This window comes from Peromyscus maniculatus, chromosome 21 (assembly GCF_049852395.1).
Source record: "Peromyscus maniculatus bairdii isolate BWxNUB_F1_BW_parent chromosome 21, HU_Pman_BW_mat_3.1, whole genome shotgun sequence".
Taxonomy (NCBI): domain Eukaryota; kingdom Metazoa; phylum Chordata; class Mammalia; order Rodentia; family Cricetidae; genus Peromyscus; species Peromyscus maniculatus.
Window position 1 is genome coordinate 52983852 of NC_134872.1, and position 18383 is coordinate 53002234.

Here is an 18383-nt window from a genome sequence, read left to right on the forward strand (position 1 = left end):
TCCTCTTGGTAAAGATCAATTCCAGGGTTGGGTGAGAATCCAGCTGAGAAATAGAGATTGTGCTAACTCTATCCTTGGAAACGGAAGGTTAAATAAATCAAGTAAAAGTTACTTAAACTACATGCAAATGATGGCTTAGGATTTTCAGCTTAGCTTTATGGGTGGATTTGTATGTTCCTTGTGTTTGTTAACTAATTAACTAAATATGTCGTGAATTAAATTAAACATAACTTCTATGCTTTCAATCCTTTAACTAAAGCAGAGAGAATCTAGAAGGAATCAACGGCCCCTGCCTGACTCAATCACGATAGAAATCAATCTCGTATACTTCTCCTCATGACCCACTTCTTTGTGTTTCCCTCCAAGCCCACCAAAGGACACGAATCTCCATGTTTTTTTTAATTTTATGAGGGCTTTTTTTTTTTTTTTTTTTTTTTTCGAGACAGGGTTTCACTGTGTAGCTTTGCGCCTCACTTGGTAGCGCAGGCTGGCCTCGAACTCACAGAGATCCACCTGGCTCTGCCTCCCAAGTGCTGGGATTAAAGGCGTGCGCCACCACCGCCCGGCTTTATGAGGGCTTTATAAAGGGATTAAAATGTTGTTGCTTTTATAGCACAGGGAATCATGGCGAAGTCCCTGTGACTATAGTGACAGACACAAGAGAACGGACATGCTTACTTATTCAAAGTCACTTTCTGAGGGGGTATAGGTAAAAAAATAACAAGAAATGGCCAACTAACTTACAATTGGAAAAAATGTACATTTTTTTTTTCTGAAATTGTGATTCTTTAGTATTGAACAGCTAACCTCGCCAAACAGTTCTCCTTTGAAATTCCACCTGGATCTTCCTTCTACCCATTTCTGTAGAATTTGTCTTGTTATAAATCTTGAAGGGCTGGGGAGGATGGTTCAGTGGGTAAAGCGCTTGCTGTGCCAGTAAGCACGAGGACATGAGTTCAGAACCCAGCACCTCTGTAACGGCCACGTGTGCCCGGAACCCCAGTGCTGGGCAGACTCCCGGTGCTTGCCATTCAGCCAGTCTAGCCAAAAACAGTGAGCTCCAGGTTCAGCAAGAGACCTCATTAAAAACAAAAACAAAAACAAAAACAAAGTAGAGATCTGGAGAGATGGCTCCGAGGTTAAGAAATCTTACTGCCAATTCACAGGCCCAGTTTGGTTCCGAGGACCCAGGTTGGATGGCCCACAACTGTCTGTAACTCTAGCTCCAAAGGAATCCAATGTCCTCTTTTGGCCTCTTCAGGAATCTGCACTTATGTGCACACACCCGAACACAGACACATATAGTTATCTATAATTAAAATAAAATAAATTTCTGAAAAATTAATAAAGTGGAGAGGCTGATTGAGGAAGACACTCAACATTGACTCTTGATGTCCACGTGTACATACACAGGGGAGGGCACCCTCCACCCCATGACATGTATACACATGCACACACATACATACTTACAACACACACACACACACACACACACACACACACACACACACACACACTTCAATTCAAACCATTATTCTGAAAGCAAATTCTAGAAAGGGTCACTAGTGTGATCTCTGGGAATTTTGATGGCGGCCAGGCCTCCTGTGACTGCCTTAAATTACTCTTAGCAAGCGAGCTCCTTCTAGGACCACCTTGCCTATCTGTTTTTTCCCATGGGGGTTGTTTGTGGTTTAGTTCCTTTCATCTAATGCATGTTTGTTTATTATTTTTTTTACACAGAGCATGAATCCTCCACCTAGCCTTTCTGTGGCATCGTCCTCTGTTTTTCCCATGAATTTAGTAAGCGACACGGTGGTATCAGTCCGCACCGGGAACCTATTTCAGAGAATCCACAAGTCCTGCCCTGAGGACTACGTCTGCATAGTTAATGCTGTGAAATCCTCTAAAGTTACATCTGGAAATATTGCATTCATAGTAGAGGTATTAAAAAATATCTCTGCAGGTTTGCAAACCTATAATGGAATACATGGCAATGTGACTCGCGAGAAAATGAAGGTACTTTTAAAAATTAGTTTCATTAAACATGGACAGGAGTTTTCTTAAATCTTGCATTTTTCACAGTTTCAAATGTTCTTTTCAGGTTAAAATGTACAACAACCATCACAACAGCAGCAGACGTTTCTGTTCAGCTTTCTGTTTTGACACATTCTTCCTGATGGAAGTTAGAGTGGGAAGACATAGTGATGGCCACACACACCAAGGCTACCCGAGTAGATCACATTGACTCTACATTTTTGGAAGGGAGTTGTGCATCACAACAGTAGTTGGTATCTGCTTGTTAAACAAAAGTTAAATGTGCTCCCTTAGGATGGGCTTTTTGGCTTCAGCTTTTGAGACAGGGTCTTATGTAGCCTAGGCTAGCTTCAAACTGCCTATATATCTGAGCCTGACCTTGCACTTCTGATCCTCCTGCCTCCACATGCCTAGTCTTGGGATTTCAGATGCGCATCACTCCATCCAGTCTTTGATGTGTTGGGAAGGGGACCCAGGGCTTCATGTATGTTGAGAAAACAGTCTCCTAACTGAGTCTATTCCAGAAATCCCCAGGCCATCTTCTCAGGGACTTGATTGTGCTCACGAGCACTGGCATTTATTATTAAAGGGAGGGATATAGGGATATAGTATGTATGTAATATTTCTCAAACTTATCATGGAATACACAGATACTTCCCTCCATAAAAACAATCATTCACATTTCATGGATCTTGACTTCCACATTCTGTACTGTGAGGATCTTCCTTGGATGCAATAATAATATTTAGATAAATATATACATATATATCATATATATTTTTGAAAAGATTTATTTTTTTATGTGCATGAGTATTTTGCCTGCATGTATGTATGTATACTATGTGTGTTTAGTGCCTGCAGAGGCAGAATTGGAACTGGAGTCACAGATGGTTGTGAGCTGCCATGTGGGTGCTGGGAACTGATCCTGGGTCCTCCAAAAGAGCAGCCAATGCTCTTAACTGCTGTCTTACTTAGGGTTTCTATTCCTGTGATATAACACAATGACAAAAAAGCAAGCTGGGGAGGAAAGGGTTTATTTGGCTTATACTACTTTCATATCATAGTGCATCATTTGAAGAAAGCCAAGACAGGAACTTGGAAGCAGGAACTGATGCAGAGACCATGGAAGGGTGCTCTCTACTGGCTAGCTTCCCCTGGCTTCCTCAGCCTGCTTTCTTATAGAACCCAGGACCACTAGCCCAGGGATGGCACCACCCACAATGGGCTTGGCCCTCCCCATCAATCACTAACTAAGAAAATGCCCTACAGGGGGATCTATTGAAGCATATTTTTCAATTGAGGTTTCCTTTTTTTCTAATGATTCTAGCTTGTGTCAAGTTGACATAAAACTAGCCAGGAAAACTGCTAAGATTCTATTTTTATTTTTATTTTTATTTATTTATTTATTTATTTATTTATTTATTTTTTTGAGACAGGGGTTCTCTGTATAGCTTTGGTGCCTGTCCTGGATCTCGCTCTGTAGACCAGGCTGGCCTCAAAGTCACAGAGATCAGCCTGGCTCTGCCTCCCGTGTGCTGGGATTAAAGGTGTGTGCCACCACTGCCCGGCAAGATTCTATTTTTTTAAAATATTAAAATAATATTCTTTATATCCTTTTAATTTTCTTCCATTAGTCTTACTAATGCACAATTGCAATAAGTAGTTATTTGAAGAGGCAAGTATCAATTGAGGTGAAATAATTAGATCTGCCAAAGTTTCAGATTTTAGAAATTCACTTTTTTACACTAACAGGCTTGTTTCCATTGCAGAACTATGGAAAAATGGCCAACCACATCCTTAACAAGACTGCCATTTCAAATTGGACTTTCATTCCTAATAAAAATGCCAGCTCAGATTTGTTGGAGTCAGTGAACTCCTTTGCCAAGAGACTCCAAATCCACGGTGAATCTGAGAACATTGTAAACGAAACCTTCTTTCAATCGAAAGGCGCTCGCATCTCTCATAGTACCTCAGAGAACAGTTTCAACCTCTCCATGCCTGTGCACAGTGACAAAGAAGATGTCTTAGTAATGATAGCAATTCCCAGACAAGCACTACGCGAGCTGCCGTCCCCTGCCTCCCAAGTCATTGCCATAGCTTTTCCGACCTTGGGGACCATTCTGAAAGAAGTCCATGGGCTGAATACGAATCTCTCAAAGCCTGTAAGTGGTCTGATACTGTCTCTGGTTTTGCCAGAAGATCTGAAAGAAGTCATACTCACCTTTGAAAAAATCAATAAATCCCAGAGCACTAGCATCCAGTGTGTTCGCTGGCACTCTGAGAAAAGGCAGTGGGATGAGAGCCCGTGTAGTACAGTGTTGGAGACCAACGGCACAGTGAAGTGTCTCTGTAACTACAGCAGAGCTTCCATGTCTTTCTCCCTTCTCATGTCATCCAAGCCTATGAAGGACAAGGTTCTGAACTATATCACCTTCATTGGGCTCAGCGTCTCCATCTTCAGCTTGGTGCTCTGCCTGGCCATCGAAGCTGTGGTTTGGTCCCGGGTGGTCGTAACAGAGATATCGTACATGCGCCACGTGTGCATCGTGAACATCGCGGTGTCCCTCCTGACTGCGAACGTGTGGTTCATCATTGGCTCCAACGCAAATGTCCTGGAGGACCACAAGTGGTGTGTGGCTGTGACATTTTTCAGCCACTTTTTTTTCCTCTCTCTGTTCTTCTGGATGCTCTTCAAAGCACTGCTCATAGTCTATGGAATACTGGTTGTTTTCCGAAGGATGATGAAGTCTCGTATGATGGCCATTGGCTTTGTCGTCGGCTATGGGTGTCCCCTGGTGATTGCTGTCGTTACAGTTACTGTCACAGAGCCCGGGGAAGGCTACATCAGAAAAGATGCCTGCTGGCTTAACTGGAACCAGACCAAAGCCCTTTTTGCATTTGCCATCCCAGCCTTGGCCATTGTGGCCGTGAATTTCCTTGTGGTGCTGGCAGTTGCTGTGAACACACAGAGGCCTCTGATTGGCAGTTCAAAATCTCAGGACATGGCCATAGTTATCAGGATCAGCAAAAACGTTGCCATCCTCACCCCGCTGCTAGGACTGACCTGGGGTTTTGGTCTAGCAACCTTGCTAGAAGGCACACACCTGGTGTTCCATGTAATCTTTGCCTTGCTCAATGCTTTCCAGGTAAGTTCAACAAGGGGGGTTTGCTTTGTGTTTCTGGCTAGACATCAAAGGATGGCTGTGATTTATTTACCATTAAAGGCTACCAAGTGTGTTCTGTCCACATTTCAGGGATCTCTAAGTGTAGCATCTTCCACTTAGACTGACATGTTTTTCCACGTAAAAATAACTATTTATTGTATGCACACTGTGTCCATGTATGTGTGGGTGCGTATGCATGCCACAGAACATATGTGGAGGTCGGAGGACCACTTACAGGAGTCAGCTCTTTTTATCAACCATGCAGATCCTGGAGACTGAACTCACGTCATCAGGCTTGGTCTCAAGGGGCTTCACCCACCCAGCCATCTCACCTGGTCTCCTCTGTCCCCACCCCCCACTTTTTTTAAAAATAAGTGTTTTTTTTTTTTTTGTTTTTTTGTTTTTGTTTTTTTTGAGACAGGATCTCACTTTGTAGCCAGGGTGGCCCCAAACGTGTAGCTGTCTGCCTGTCTCAGCCTCCTGTGTGCTGAGAATTTGGTGTGAGTATCTATGCTTGACCACCGATAAGGCTGGAGTCCATTGACCAGGCTGTGGGGAAGGGACGGTCCTTTTTCTCTCACTGACCCTGGGTCCTCCCTATCACGTCAGAAGTTAATCTTCTCATGTCAATGGCTGTGCATTGGTCATGGATGTAAAAAGTTGGTCCCTGGTCGAAATAAGCGTAACACTGTCCTTCTCCAAGGAAACTCAGCAAAAATAGACATTTCGGTAGTGTAGCGAGAGGACTTTCACTTTGGAAATTGAACAGCCAGGAATTCTTATAATTCTTTCTCACTATTTCCTGTGAAATAAATGTTAGTTACTATTTGTATATATATCTTATCTTATGTTATCTGGTCTTGGGAAGGCCATTTCCCTCCAGGCCCAACTTTCTTACCTGGCAAAATAAGGATTTGGACATAGAATGATTTCCATTGTATTTTTCCCACTCTAGCATGCATGCTCTGACAAGGTGGTCCATCTGAATGTTCCCTCTTGCTTCTCAGCTTGCATTTTGGGGATACTATCGTTTAGTTAGATTGTGTTCTCTGCCTATGAATAATAGAAAACCTGGCAGGTTTATAGTCTTAATTATACTTTTAATCGGGCCTTGGAGAACAGCCTTCTGCCTGTGTGTGTAAATAGGGTTTTACTGGAACGCAGGCATGCCTGTTTGTTTATGTTTTCCTTGTAGCTGACTTTGAGCTGTAATGACACATTTGAGTAGTTGTAGCAGAGGGGTATGGCTGGCAAAGTATAAATATTTACTATCTGGTGTCTGGGAGAAAGTTTTCCCACTTTCCCCTTAGATAGTGTAACTATTCAACAAAATAGTGAAGCATGTCTGTTGACCTGTCACTACGACTTTAGCCACTGTACAAAGTGTAAACTTACCAGACTTTTTAAGGAAATGCCAGCTTTGGTCCCTTGTGTATCTTACTCATGCTTTTTAATAATTATGAACAATGTCAGTTTCACCCTTCCTGTTACATGGCTTTAAAGAGACAATACTGGATGGGTGGCAGAGGCACACGCCTTTAATCCCAGCACCCCAGAGGCAGAGCCAGGTGGATCTCTGTGAGTTCGAGGCCAACCTGGTCTACAGAGCAGGATCCAGGACAGGCACCAAAACTACACAGAGACACCTTGTCTTGAAAAAATAATAATAATAAAAATTAAAATTAAAAAAAGGGAAAACACTGACTTTAGCCTTTTTCTTGAACTCAAAATCTCTTGATTGACATGAATTTCTCTATTCCTTTTGCCTTAAGTAAAAAAGTTTTTTCCTTTATTTTTTATTTTATGTATATGGATATTTTGTCTACATGTGTGTCTCTATGTTATGTGTATACAATGCTCAAGGAAGCCAGAAGAGGGCATCAAATCCCCTGGGTTGGAGTTACAAATGGTTGTGAGCTACCATGTGCCATGTGGGTGCAGGGGAACTGAGCACAAGGGCTTTTGACTCTGGACCCCTGTTGTGATCTCAGTTTTTGAGGAAAGATCTTACTCTTTAGCCTAGGCTGGCTCCAAACTCATAGTGATTTTCCTGTCCCAGCCTCCTGAGTGATGGGATTCAGGTGTGAGCCACCATATTTGGCTAATTTTCCCACTCTGGACGTTACTCTTGTGACAAAACACTTTGTTGTTCTCTCCCCTCCCCTGCTCTCTCCCCTCCTCCCCTCCCCTCCCTCCCCTTCCCTTCCCTCCTCTCCCCTCTCCTCCTCTCCCCTCCCCTCCTCTCCTGTCTTTCCTTCCCCTCCCCTCTTCTCCCCTCCCCTCCCCTCTTCCCTTCCTCTCCCCTCCTCTCCTCTCCCCTCCCCTCCTCTCCTCCTCTCCTCTCTTTCCTTCCCCTCCTCTTCCCTCCCCTCTCTACTCCTCCTCTTCCCCTGTTCTCTTCTCTACACCCCTCCCCTTCACTGTCCCCACTTCTCTTCCGGTGCTGGGAACCAAACCAGGCTTTCATAAAGCTCTGCCAGGGTTACCATGGAGCTGCAGTTCCAGACCTCATCTTTTTTTTTTTTTTTCCTACTATTTGCAACTTAATTAAACCCTAGGAATCTTCTAAATGTATTTCTTCTTCAGAACATTTATATTTCTCTTTTATTCATTGAAAATGCTAAAAAAAAAAAACAACCTTTTTAAGTTAGGCTAAATCCTCTTTTCTTAGCTAGCATTCCCTGTGACCTACATTTAAGATTTCATTGTCACTTGATCAGATTTTCTTCACAACAAAACTGCAGATAAAGAAAAGATCCTCTCAGCTTCCTGGTCTTTGTACTTTTCATTTGCTTTTATTTAAAAAAAAAATTACCATCTCAGAGTCCATGGTTGACTATTTACAAAATGCTTGCCCCAGTTGAAAACAGGCCAGGACACAAGTTTCATTTCTTTAAAGATAACTTCCGTGGTTCCCTGGTTGTGATTTTTGGAGGACCAAGTTCCATGTCATGTACAACTGTCATCACGAGAAAGGTTGGATATGTCAATATTTGAGATGAAATTACAGGATGTTTTAGTGATTGCTCTTGTCACTGGCATACGATGCCAAGCCTAAGAAACTTAAGAAAAGAAGGGATTTCTTTTTATTCTTAGTTTCATGAGGGGGCAGTACGGGAGCTGGGGCTAAGGTCTTGATGTCAAGAGCTTGTGACATGGCCTTCTATACATCTTCTGTGATCAGGAAGTAGAAAGCTCAGGCTGGAACCTGGTTTGGCTACAGACTTCCAGCCTCACCCTTACTGTCCTACTCTGTACATTAGGCCTCATGTACAAAAAGTTCCACATTATCCCACAGCAGCTCCAGCAGCCAGAAACTAAGTGTACATGAGCCTATGGGGGATACTTCTCATGCAAACCATACAGTAAGGCTGAAAACTCTTTTTCTACATCAGTGGTCATTGAATAGGCATCAATAATCTATGTGTACAAGTCCATGAGGGTGATCCTCATTGCCAGGGAAGGAGGTAGATTAAAAAGAAAGATCCATCAATGCTCATTTCATTAATTTTATATATATATATATATATATATATATATATATATATATATATATATATTCTCCACCCCTGTTCATTTATGTGTGAATGCATATACACACATCCTCTATGTGGAGGTTAGAGGACAACATACCAGAGTTATTTTTTCTGCTTCCACCACTTGGATCCTAGAGATCAAGCTCTGGTCTTTAGGCTTGCTGGCAAGTGCATTTACCTTCTGACTCATTTTGCTAGTCTATCTTATTTTATTTATCTTAGAAACACGTCTTGCTCAGCTACTCAGGCTTGTCCAGAACTCATTATAGACATAGTTGGCCTTGAACTAGAGATCCTCCTACCTCTGCCTCCCAAGTGTTAGGAATACAGATCTGTGCCACCAGGCCAGGCTCTGCCAATGCATGTTCATCTGCATCAGTGGAAATGGATTGCCAATGTCCAGGTGCTGTCTAGGGGTTTCCCAGAGGGGTGGGATTAAAATAACACTGGTATGCTGTGTGGGAAGCCATCCCTAATGACTCTTTTGACGTTTACAACAGGGCTTCTTCATCTTGCTGTTTGGCACGATTATGGATCACAAGGTAATTTTAATTTGCTTCCTTCATTGCCAGACAATTGCATGTGGCCAAGGGAGGCAGGAGGGTGAAACAGTTTTAACTGGATTCTAGCGTTGCTGAGCTCGTGGGCACAGCTCAGGCCGCCATGGTGAGGAAGAAAGAAGAGCACACTCTACCCTGTGCTTGCTTTACCGTCAGGACAAGCAGAGGTTGCATGAGGATATTGTTTGGAAAAAAGAGAAACCATGGCTATGATTGGAAAATAGTTCTGTGTATTGTTAATAGCACTTTCAGACTTTTATCCAAGTCCCATTGTTTGCTGGGTGCCATGCTGAACCACCTAATGTTGCTCTGGCCAGACTCCCTGGTCTTAAAGTTCTAGGACATGTGTCTGGGCTTTGGAATGCTGCTGCTTCCTCTGTTGACCACTGCCTGCCATTACTTTTCAGATAAGGGATGCTCTGAGGATGAGAGTGTCTTCACTGAAGGGGAAGTCAAGGGCAGTAGAGGTGAGGTCCCTCCTTCTAATGACACACTGTGGGCCAGTGTCCTTACTCATGCAGAGAGGGGTGCTGTAGCCCAGGACTCAGAATTTCTTAGCAAAATGAATTACTCTTTTTTTTTTTTTTCATTTCACAAGTACAGAGAATCAACTGAAATGGAAAGCTAGCAGAAGATACCTTCTGAGGAAATTTTGCATATGTGTACATTTTTAGCTTGACATGGGGCCATTGGGATGAACCCAGGATCAGAAGTTTATTAAAAAGTGGGAGCTAGGAAATGAGAAAGTTTAACCCACTCATGTTACCAGTGATGAGTTTAGTTGAGAATTGAATGGAGTATGTGCAAGGTCACCCATCTCGTTAAAAGTAGAATCATAGCCTGGAGGAAGTGCCAGCCAAAGCCTGCCCACCCTCCATGTCTTGGTCTCTTTCCAGTAGACCACACTTCCATTGACTGGAATAACTATGTATGTACTGTAAAAAAGACTGGAGTTGGCAATCTGTCTTTGAAGGTACCGAGTATCAAAATTTCTGAATCTGCTAAAATTTATTTGTTCAACCAGCATGTTCTTCCTCTGAGCTTTAAAAGCAAACTATCTAGATGTATTGAGAAGCACTATCGATGGCTACTTCCAAGCATGACTTTTAGTATCACACTTCATCAATTTTAAGACGGAAATTTTCTTTACCATTTAACATTTAAAGTTAAAGTGTACCGTCTAACCAATTAATATACCATGTCTTAACTGACTGGTTTTGCTTCTTTATTTAAAAAAGCAAAACAAGGCCGGGCGGTGGTGGCGCACGCCTTTAATCCCAGCACTCGGGAGGCAGAGCCAGGCGGATCTCTGTGAGTTCGAGGCCAGCCTGGGCTACCAAGTGAGCTCCAGGAAAGGCGCAAAGCTACGCAGAGAAACCCTGTCTCGAAAAACCAAAAATAAAAAAAATAAAAAAAAAAAAAGCAAAACAAGGACAATGAGGTGCTCATGATGTTACATTCAGTGAAATACAGTCATTCTATTCTTTGTGGCTGTATCAATTTGGATAGTTCTCTTTACAGCTTCATTTTCACATGGTTATCTCAGGGCAGCCTGCACATTAACCTATAAATATGCATATTTTTGCCAGTATCATTACTCATTCGCAACTCTGTTGTCCTCACCCCACTTAGAAAGCATCCTTAAGCCCAGCCAATGGATCCAAAGTGCTGAACCGCTGAGACAAAACTGTGAGTACTGAACACGCCAGTAGCAACTTGACTTGCAAGCACCACTGAAGCATTTGTGAGAAGGCTGGTGCCCACTGTGTGGTACCGGGTTGAGATGAGAGGGAACAGGATTGCAGGACTATCACAGGAGGGACACTTCACTATAGCGCAACACAGAAGGGAAGACAGGGCAAGTGTCAGCTGTGTTTCTATGACCAGACTCCAGTGTTATGGCCTTGGTGAGGAGAGGCTGGGACCTTACTTGTGCTAATACATGGTACACTGAGCTATCTGCCAAGCTCACACACCTTAGTTCCTTTCTAAAGTTTTTTTTTTTATTATTTTATTAGCTAAATCTGTTCTTTGACAGTTCTATATGTGTAAACAATGAATACCGACCACCATCATCTCCTAACTACCTACCCACTTCCCATGCCCACCCTCATTTGTCCCCATGAATTTCTCTCTCATGTTCATGTCTATGTGTTTTGTCTTCTGACACACTAAGTTCGACTAGGGCTGACTCTGACAATGGGTTTGGAGCTCATCATTGAAGACTGGTGCACTCAGCAGTGAGCACACAACTGAAGACAGCAATTCCCTCTCTTGCAGAATCTATTAACAGCCAGTTGTTCAGAGGCAAAGGGTAGGACATGACTGATTGTAGATAGGGCCTATCCACATGTAGGTATCTACTGCCACTGTGAGCTGATGATGGCACTGGACTCCAGAGAGACATCCAGACTGCAGGGAATGACATTTTCAAGACCTCCACCCGGTCTTCCACAATGTGCCTCAAGCCTTAGAGATGGTGGTGTCCATGTTTTTTTCAGAGCTGAGCCCACTCCTGTTACTTATTTTGTGCATCTTGGGAGCTTGGAGTCTTTGCCTTCACTGCTGTTCATTGTTAAAGAAGGCCTTTGTTCCTTCTTGTGAATTGATTTTGGCATTTACGGGAACTTCACTGCTGAGACAAAAGCATCGATTGATTCAAGTTGCAAAGCAACAGGCAGACTTGCCTCTCCCCAGTGAAGAGGGGCCTAGAATCGTTCCTAAGAGGGTAGGGGTAGACATGTGGCAAGTGCCTGCTTATCCACCGTTGACCCTTGAGACTTATTTCTACACAGGTGAAATTGGGAGGAACAAATGTTAGGCAGTCATGAAGAAGTGATTAAGTCACAAAACAGTAGCTGGAAACTGGGCCACTGGTAACAGCAGGTGCAGGCTAGACATGCTGGTATCAGACCTTGTCTTGGAGACATTTCCATGGCCCTTCCACATGCACATAGCTGAGAGTTATGTACTCTTTACTCCATCACTGGGAAGTGTCCATGTCTTCTTTTACATTATTTTTCTTTTTGAGGTTTGGCCCAGGTAAGGGTTTGAAACAATTTAGTGGTGGAAGCAAAGGCACTGTGAGTTGGAAGAAATCTTGTGAAGTTTCCTGCATAACAAACCCCACAAACTTGATGTGCTGGCAAGGGGCTTTGACGCAGGGTCCCAGGAAAAGGAAAGGAGAGAGGGAAAAAGGGAAAAAATCATCTATGCAGACTAACAGGTGTGGGGTACTGAGACAGCAAAAGAAAGACTATGCTGTCATGTAATCTGGTCTAGTTTAACTGTTGCTGTGATAAAATACACCAATAAGAACACAACTTAGGGGAGAAGTAGTTTATTGGTTTACAGATTTAGGCTATGGTTCATTATTTTGAGGAAGCCAAGGCAGGAGTTTAAAGATTCAGATCCACAGTTAGGAGCAGAGAGACCAAAGCACATGGATGCTTGTTTGATTGCTCTCAGCTAGCTTTCTGCCCTCTTACCCTGTTCAGGATCATGTGCCTAAAGAACAGTGCAGTTCATAATCAACTGAGTATTTGTACATCAGTCAACAATCAAGACAATGCCTTATAAATCTGCCCACAGGCCAATCTGATCTAGATAATACCTCATTAAGACTCTCTTTTCAGGTGATTGATTGTGTCAAGACTTGACACACCTAGTTAAAACTAACCAGCGTTGTCTTAGGGGTTTCTATTGCTGTGAAGAGACTCCATGACCATGACAACTCTTATAAAGGAAAACATTTAATTGGGGCTGGCTTGCAGTTCAGAGATTTAGTCCATTATCATCATGGCAGGAAGCATAGCCATGTGCAGGCAGACATGGTGCTGGAGAAGGAGCTGAGAGTTCTACATCTGGATCTGCAGGCAGCAGGAAGTGACTACCCCTCTGGGCATGGCTTAAGCATCTGAGATCTCAAAGCCTACCCCCACAGTGACATATTTCCTACAAAGGCCACACCTACTCCAATACGGCCACACCTCCTAATAAATAGTGCCAATCCCTATGGGCCTGTGGGGGCCATTTTTACTCAAATCACCACAAGCATAGAGTCCTTAAGTGATCACATTCACATTTGGATTTAATATTCAAGTGTTTAAAAGGTTGACTTTTATTGGCTCTGGCCATAAAATCCCTAGGCTGTGGGATTCATCCACAGTAGAATAGTTTGTGACTTGTCCCTAATTCATATGAACTACTAAAAAGAGAGCTGGTGAAAAGGGAGCATTAATTGGGGAGATCAGCAGAAGTAGGAGAGAAGTGTCAGGTGTTGTTGTGCAGGCCTTTAGTCCTAGCGCTCAGGAGGCAAGAGCAGTCAGATCTCTGTGAGTTCAAGGCCAGCCTGGTCTACAGAGTGAGTTCTAGGCCAGTTAACACTACATAGCAAGTCTGTGTCTCAAACAAACAAACAAAACAAAAACCAGACAAACAAAACCAGAAAAGCTAAAATCCAATTAAAAAAAAAAAACCAGCAAACAGAAGATATTGGAGAGGGGCAAACAATGGTGAATGGGGAGGGTTGAACATGAGAAAAATATATTATATGCATGTACAAAATGGCGTATTGAACCCTATTATGTTTAATTAACATCTCCTAATAGAAAATCAGAGCTGGCCTTTCCAGCAGGGCCTCAATTGCCAGCGACACTCTTAGATTATGTCTGAGGGAGGAGGGAGGCCTGCCTTCTGGGGATAATTTATCCATCCATTCTGGAGAGGAGGGCCATTGATGAGGTCCTCTCTCCTGTTGGTTGAGCACACTTGGTTAGTTGTGGGAAAGTGACAGATTGTGAGACAAGTGACACACTATCCTAGAGTTCAGGAAGGCTTAGATCTGAGCTGGAGGAAGGCTGGGAAGTTGGGCGTATACCTGTCAGCAAAGCCCACTCCATATTGTTATTTGATTTTCTGTTCTATTTTTGAACTTAGGAGGTAGATGGTGAACTGAGTTTTGCATCTTTTTGGCTCTGTATGCTCTGCAGGTGCCTCTGTCCCTATTGAATTTTCTCAGTAATTGGGCCTGTGAATTTACACCTACATATACATGGTATTAAGAGGGTTCCGGAACAGCAGTTGGCACTGTGGCAGAAAAAGTTGGGGATCAAATAAGCAGTATAGAGAGATATAAAAGTCACAGTAGGTGACATTTTAAAGTCCAGAATGGACATCTGGTGGCACAGGGGAGGTGGGCATCTTCCAACAGAGGGGGGTTCCAACACTGAAATACTCTGAGTGATATTTGGTACATGCAAGGCGGGCGTGCAGACGAGTCATGGTGAAAGCAAGCCGGGAGGCAGTATTGCCGCTCTTAAACCACAGGCTAGGTCACAGAAAACAGTAAGTCGAGCTCCAGCTGTCAGTGATTAGGACGGGATTGGGGATGAGATAGCAGCTCCTACATCATGGACACTCCTTTCATCCCACCCAGTCATCTCAGGTCAAGACTGCGACAGCTCTGTCCTGAGGCCCACAGTGAGGAAGGACAGCAAAGATCTGAAACTAGGGTACTTTGATTCAGTCGCGATTCTGAATGGCAGATCCCATCAAGGACCACGGAGAGGTGAACCTCATTCCTATGGAGGCCACAGCTGCACAGCGCCCTTTGCTGTTCACACCTGAAGCAGGCCTTCTGACACAGCGGTCATTTGACCTCAGTGAGATTTCCCCTAGAGCAGTGGTTCTCAACCTTCCTAATACTGCGACCCTTTAATACACTTCCACATGTCGTGGTGCCCCCCCCCCCCGCCCCATAAAGTTATTTTGCTGCTACTTTGTTACTGTAATTTTGCTTCTGTTATGAACTGTAATGTAAATATCTGATATGTGACCCCAAAGGGGTAGTGACCCACAGGTTGAGAACCTCTGTCCTAGACTATTGCTTGGTTCAAATCGAGCTGTCAAGACATGCCAGCTATCATTCTTTGTACTAACAAAGTGTTCTGACCTCATCGTCCAGATTGCTTATTTCTCAGAGATGTCTTGCCTGCTGGGATGGAGAAGGGCTCCACGAGAAGGAACGAAGAGTTGGAATGAAGCGACATCCTCTTCCAGCCGGGAGCACTGCCTCAGTTGGAAGTCTAGCTGAGGCTCACAGTGGGCTTTTCAAAAGACCGAGCCGCTAGCTCTGATCTAACAAAGACAGGGTTTTTGTTCACCTTGTCAAGATTCACAATCCATTTGCAAAGCATTGTACGGTCTCCTTGGCAATCCCCTGGCTCGTGGGCAGGCTGTGGAGTTGTCTGCTTTCACTCCCCAGGATGCTCTGTGGCTCTGGACCCAGACACCCTCCCACTGAGGGGATCCTCGGTGTCTGGAGGACTCAGGTCAGATTCAGTGACGGTGGTAGGGTTGGAGGTCAAATGTGAAGAGTACTGTATCTACTTTGCTGTCTGTCCATGATAGGTTTCCCTCAAATAGGAAAGGAACATTGGGTGGGTGTTCTGTGTGTTTATTATTTTAATCCTTGAGTAAAACAACCTGGCTTGTAGGATCTTAGTTTTTTCATTTGTGAGACAGACACATTGCTGTTACAGGCCTTATTATTTATATGTGTATATGTTTCTGATTGTTTCTTTTTAAACAACTGTAAATAAAGAAAATTTGGGGTGTTATTTTAGAAATAAAAATGAGATACACTTACTTTCCCTAACTTGCTCATGTCTGTTGTCTGTCACTCAAGATGGGCTTTTCTGATGATAGCCCAAAGTTCTTGGATATCAGAAGTGTTATCATCTCAGTTCATGGGCTAAATCTGAGAAGGCTGACCTGTCATGTGCCCTTGAAGTGCAAACCTGCAAAGGTTTGGTAGATGGCATCTCCCTGGACTGGCCTCCAGACTCGTGTCATCATTAGGACTAGAGATGGTCCTATGTGTTGACCATTTCGTAGACATATTTTGCACAGAACAAAATATTTAGTAACTACAAATGAGGGTGAAGTGAAACCACTGAACTGGACCTCTCCTTGGTTAGAAAGAAAGGTTACTGAGGTTCTAACTGCCGCGGCTGTCTCTTGGGGGGTCAGAGGGAGGAGGAAAATGGTAGAAAGGCAAGCAGATTTTATACGACAGTCAGCAGGGTCCCTGAACTGATGCAGGCTTTTGGGATTGACCAGGAGCTAGAGGCCCTTGCCCAGGGAAGTTACAGATTAAGGGAGATTCCTGGTGGTTTAAAGGAGTTCAGGACGCTGTCCCCAGCACTGCCATTTTGGGAGCTTTTTTGGATCCAGAAGTAACTTTCTCTGCAGGACCACAGCCAAATCTTTTAGCTTGGGTTTAGAAACAAAATTGGTTTCAAAACCAAAGGGTATTATAAAATTATAGACCATTCCTTTCTGGTGTCACCGAAACATCCTTTAACGAGGGCTGGAGAAATAACTTAATGGATAAGGACGCTCGTCACCAAGACTGACCACCCGAGTTTGATTCCCAGAACCCACGTGGGGGAAGGAGAGAAGCAGCTCCAACAAGTTGTTCTCTGACCTCCACATGTGAGAGTGCGCGCACATGCACGTATGCGCACACACACACACACACACACACACACACACACACACACACACACGCACACACACGCGCACACACACACACACACACACACACACACACACACACACCCTAAATTAAAAAAATAAAAAGCACTTTTAAAAGGTCTTCGGTGAGATATGGATTTAACGTCTATGTTTGTAAGGTTCCCTGGATGTCAATTTATTGATTGACATTTCCGCCCTGAGTCCTGCTGCCATGGGAACAACTTTTCTTTCAACATAGAAATCAAGATAGTCATGTGATTTCCCACCAAATTTATTTGGATGACCTTAGTCTGGCAAACTTCTTTGGTGCGTAAATTCCACAGTAAAGGTGGCCCTTTCTTTTGGAATAGATCTGGAGTTTGCTCTGGGGAGGGGCTGCTGAAGGTCGCCATCATTGTGAAGGAAGGTCACCGACATCGACAGGAAGCTGTCATGTCAGGAATGAGTGGGGTGGTTTAGAGCGGGTGCTGGACTGAGGGAGCTCCTTGTATGTGCTTCTGCGTGTGTGTGTATGTATGTTTACACACTTCTGCACATGCATGTGCTCATATGTATGTGCATGCCTATGTGTATGTATGTGTATTTGTATGTATGGTAAATACATGCATGTACATTTGTGTGTCTTTGTGTATGTATATATACAAATATGTGTACATATGTATGTGTGTGCACCTGTGTGTGCATGTGTATGTGTATGTATATATGTGTGTATCTGATATATATATATATGGATATATATATATGTGTGTGTGTGTGTATGTGTATCTATGTGTAGGTATATTTATGTGTATGCAAATGCATATGTATGCATGTATTACATATGTACAAATGTGTATGTGTCTATGACTATGCAAATGTGTGCATATGTATGTATATATATGTATATAGGTATGCCTGTGCTTGCACATGTGTATTTGTATGTATGTATATGTATATGTGCACATATGTGCGTGGTATGTGTGGTGCATGCATGTAAATGTGTATGCATGATTTATATGCATGTACTTTGTGTTTTCCTCCATGGATTGGTTTATGCATGTACAGTTTTCTCTGTTCATCTGATATCACATATGAACAACAAAGAAAAATCATGTTCTATTCAAATTAATCAGTAATATCCATCCAGCTACACCAAACTCTAGTATTTGAGAGCCTTTTAGCTGAACTGACCCTGTACTGTGCAGGCACCACAGACAACAGCCATTCACTGAATGTCACTGGGAAAATCTTAGGAACTTTTCTTTTTTTTTTTTAAAGATTTATTTATTTGTTATGTATACAGTATTCTGCCTGCATGTGTCCCTGCAGGCCAGAAGAGGGCACCAGATCTCATTACAGATGGTTGTGAGCCACCATGTGGGTGCTGGGAATTGAACTCAGGACCTTTGGAAGAGCAGCCAGTGCTCTTAACTGCTGAGCCATCTCTCCAGCCCCCTAGGAACTTCTCAAGCCCCTCTCTTCCCAGAGATTCTAAGTCAGCCGTTCTCTTATCAGAGGAAACAAAAAACCTTGATAGAATAAAGAAAGAGAAATAAATTGTTGCTTAGTAA

General features: G+C 43.3%; 1 protein-coding gene across 6 annotated transcripts in view; it reads left to right on the forward strand.

Moving 5' to 3' along the window:
• LOC102915860 (adhesion G protein-coupled receptor F4) overlaps positions 1 to 15952 on the forward strand; it is a 30034-nt gene extending 14082 nt beyond the window's left edge. For 3 of the 6 annotated variants that reach the window (XM_076557851.1, XM_076557845.1, XM_076557850.1), the window contains 6 exons: positions 1741 to 2016; positions 3804 to 5180; positions 9235 to 9276; positions 9702 to 9761; positions 10927 to 10983; positions 14732 to 15952. In XM_076557851.1, the coding sequence (XP_076413966.1) occupies positions 1741 to 2016; positions 3804 to 5180; positions 9235 to 9276; positions 9702 to 9761; positions 10927 to 10974 (1803 nt within the window). In that variant the 3' untranslated portion in view covers positions 10975 to 10983; positions 14732 to 15952. The remainder of the gene's footprint in view (positions 1 to 1740; positions 2017 to 3803; positions 5181 to 9234; positions 9277 to 9701; positions 9762 to 10926; positions 10984 to 14731) is intronic. The other 3 variants (XM_076557848.1, XM_076557847.1, XM_076557849.1) reach the window with 3 other exon arrangements.
• Positions 15953 to 18383: the final 2431 nt, after the last annotated feature.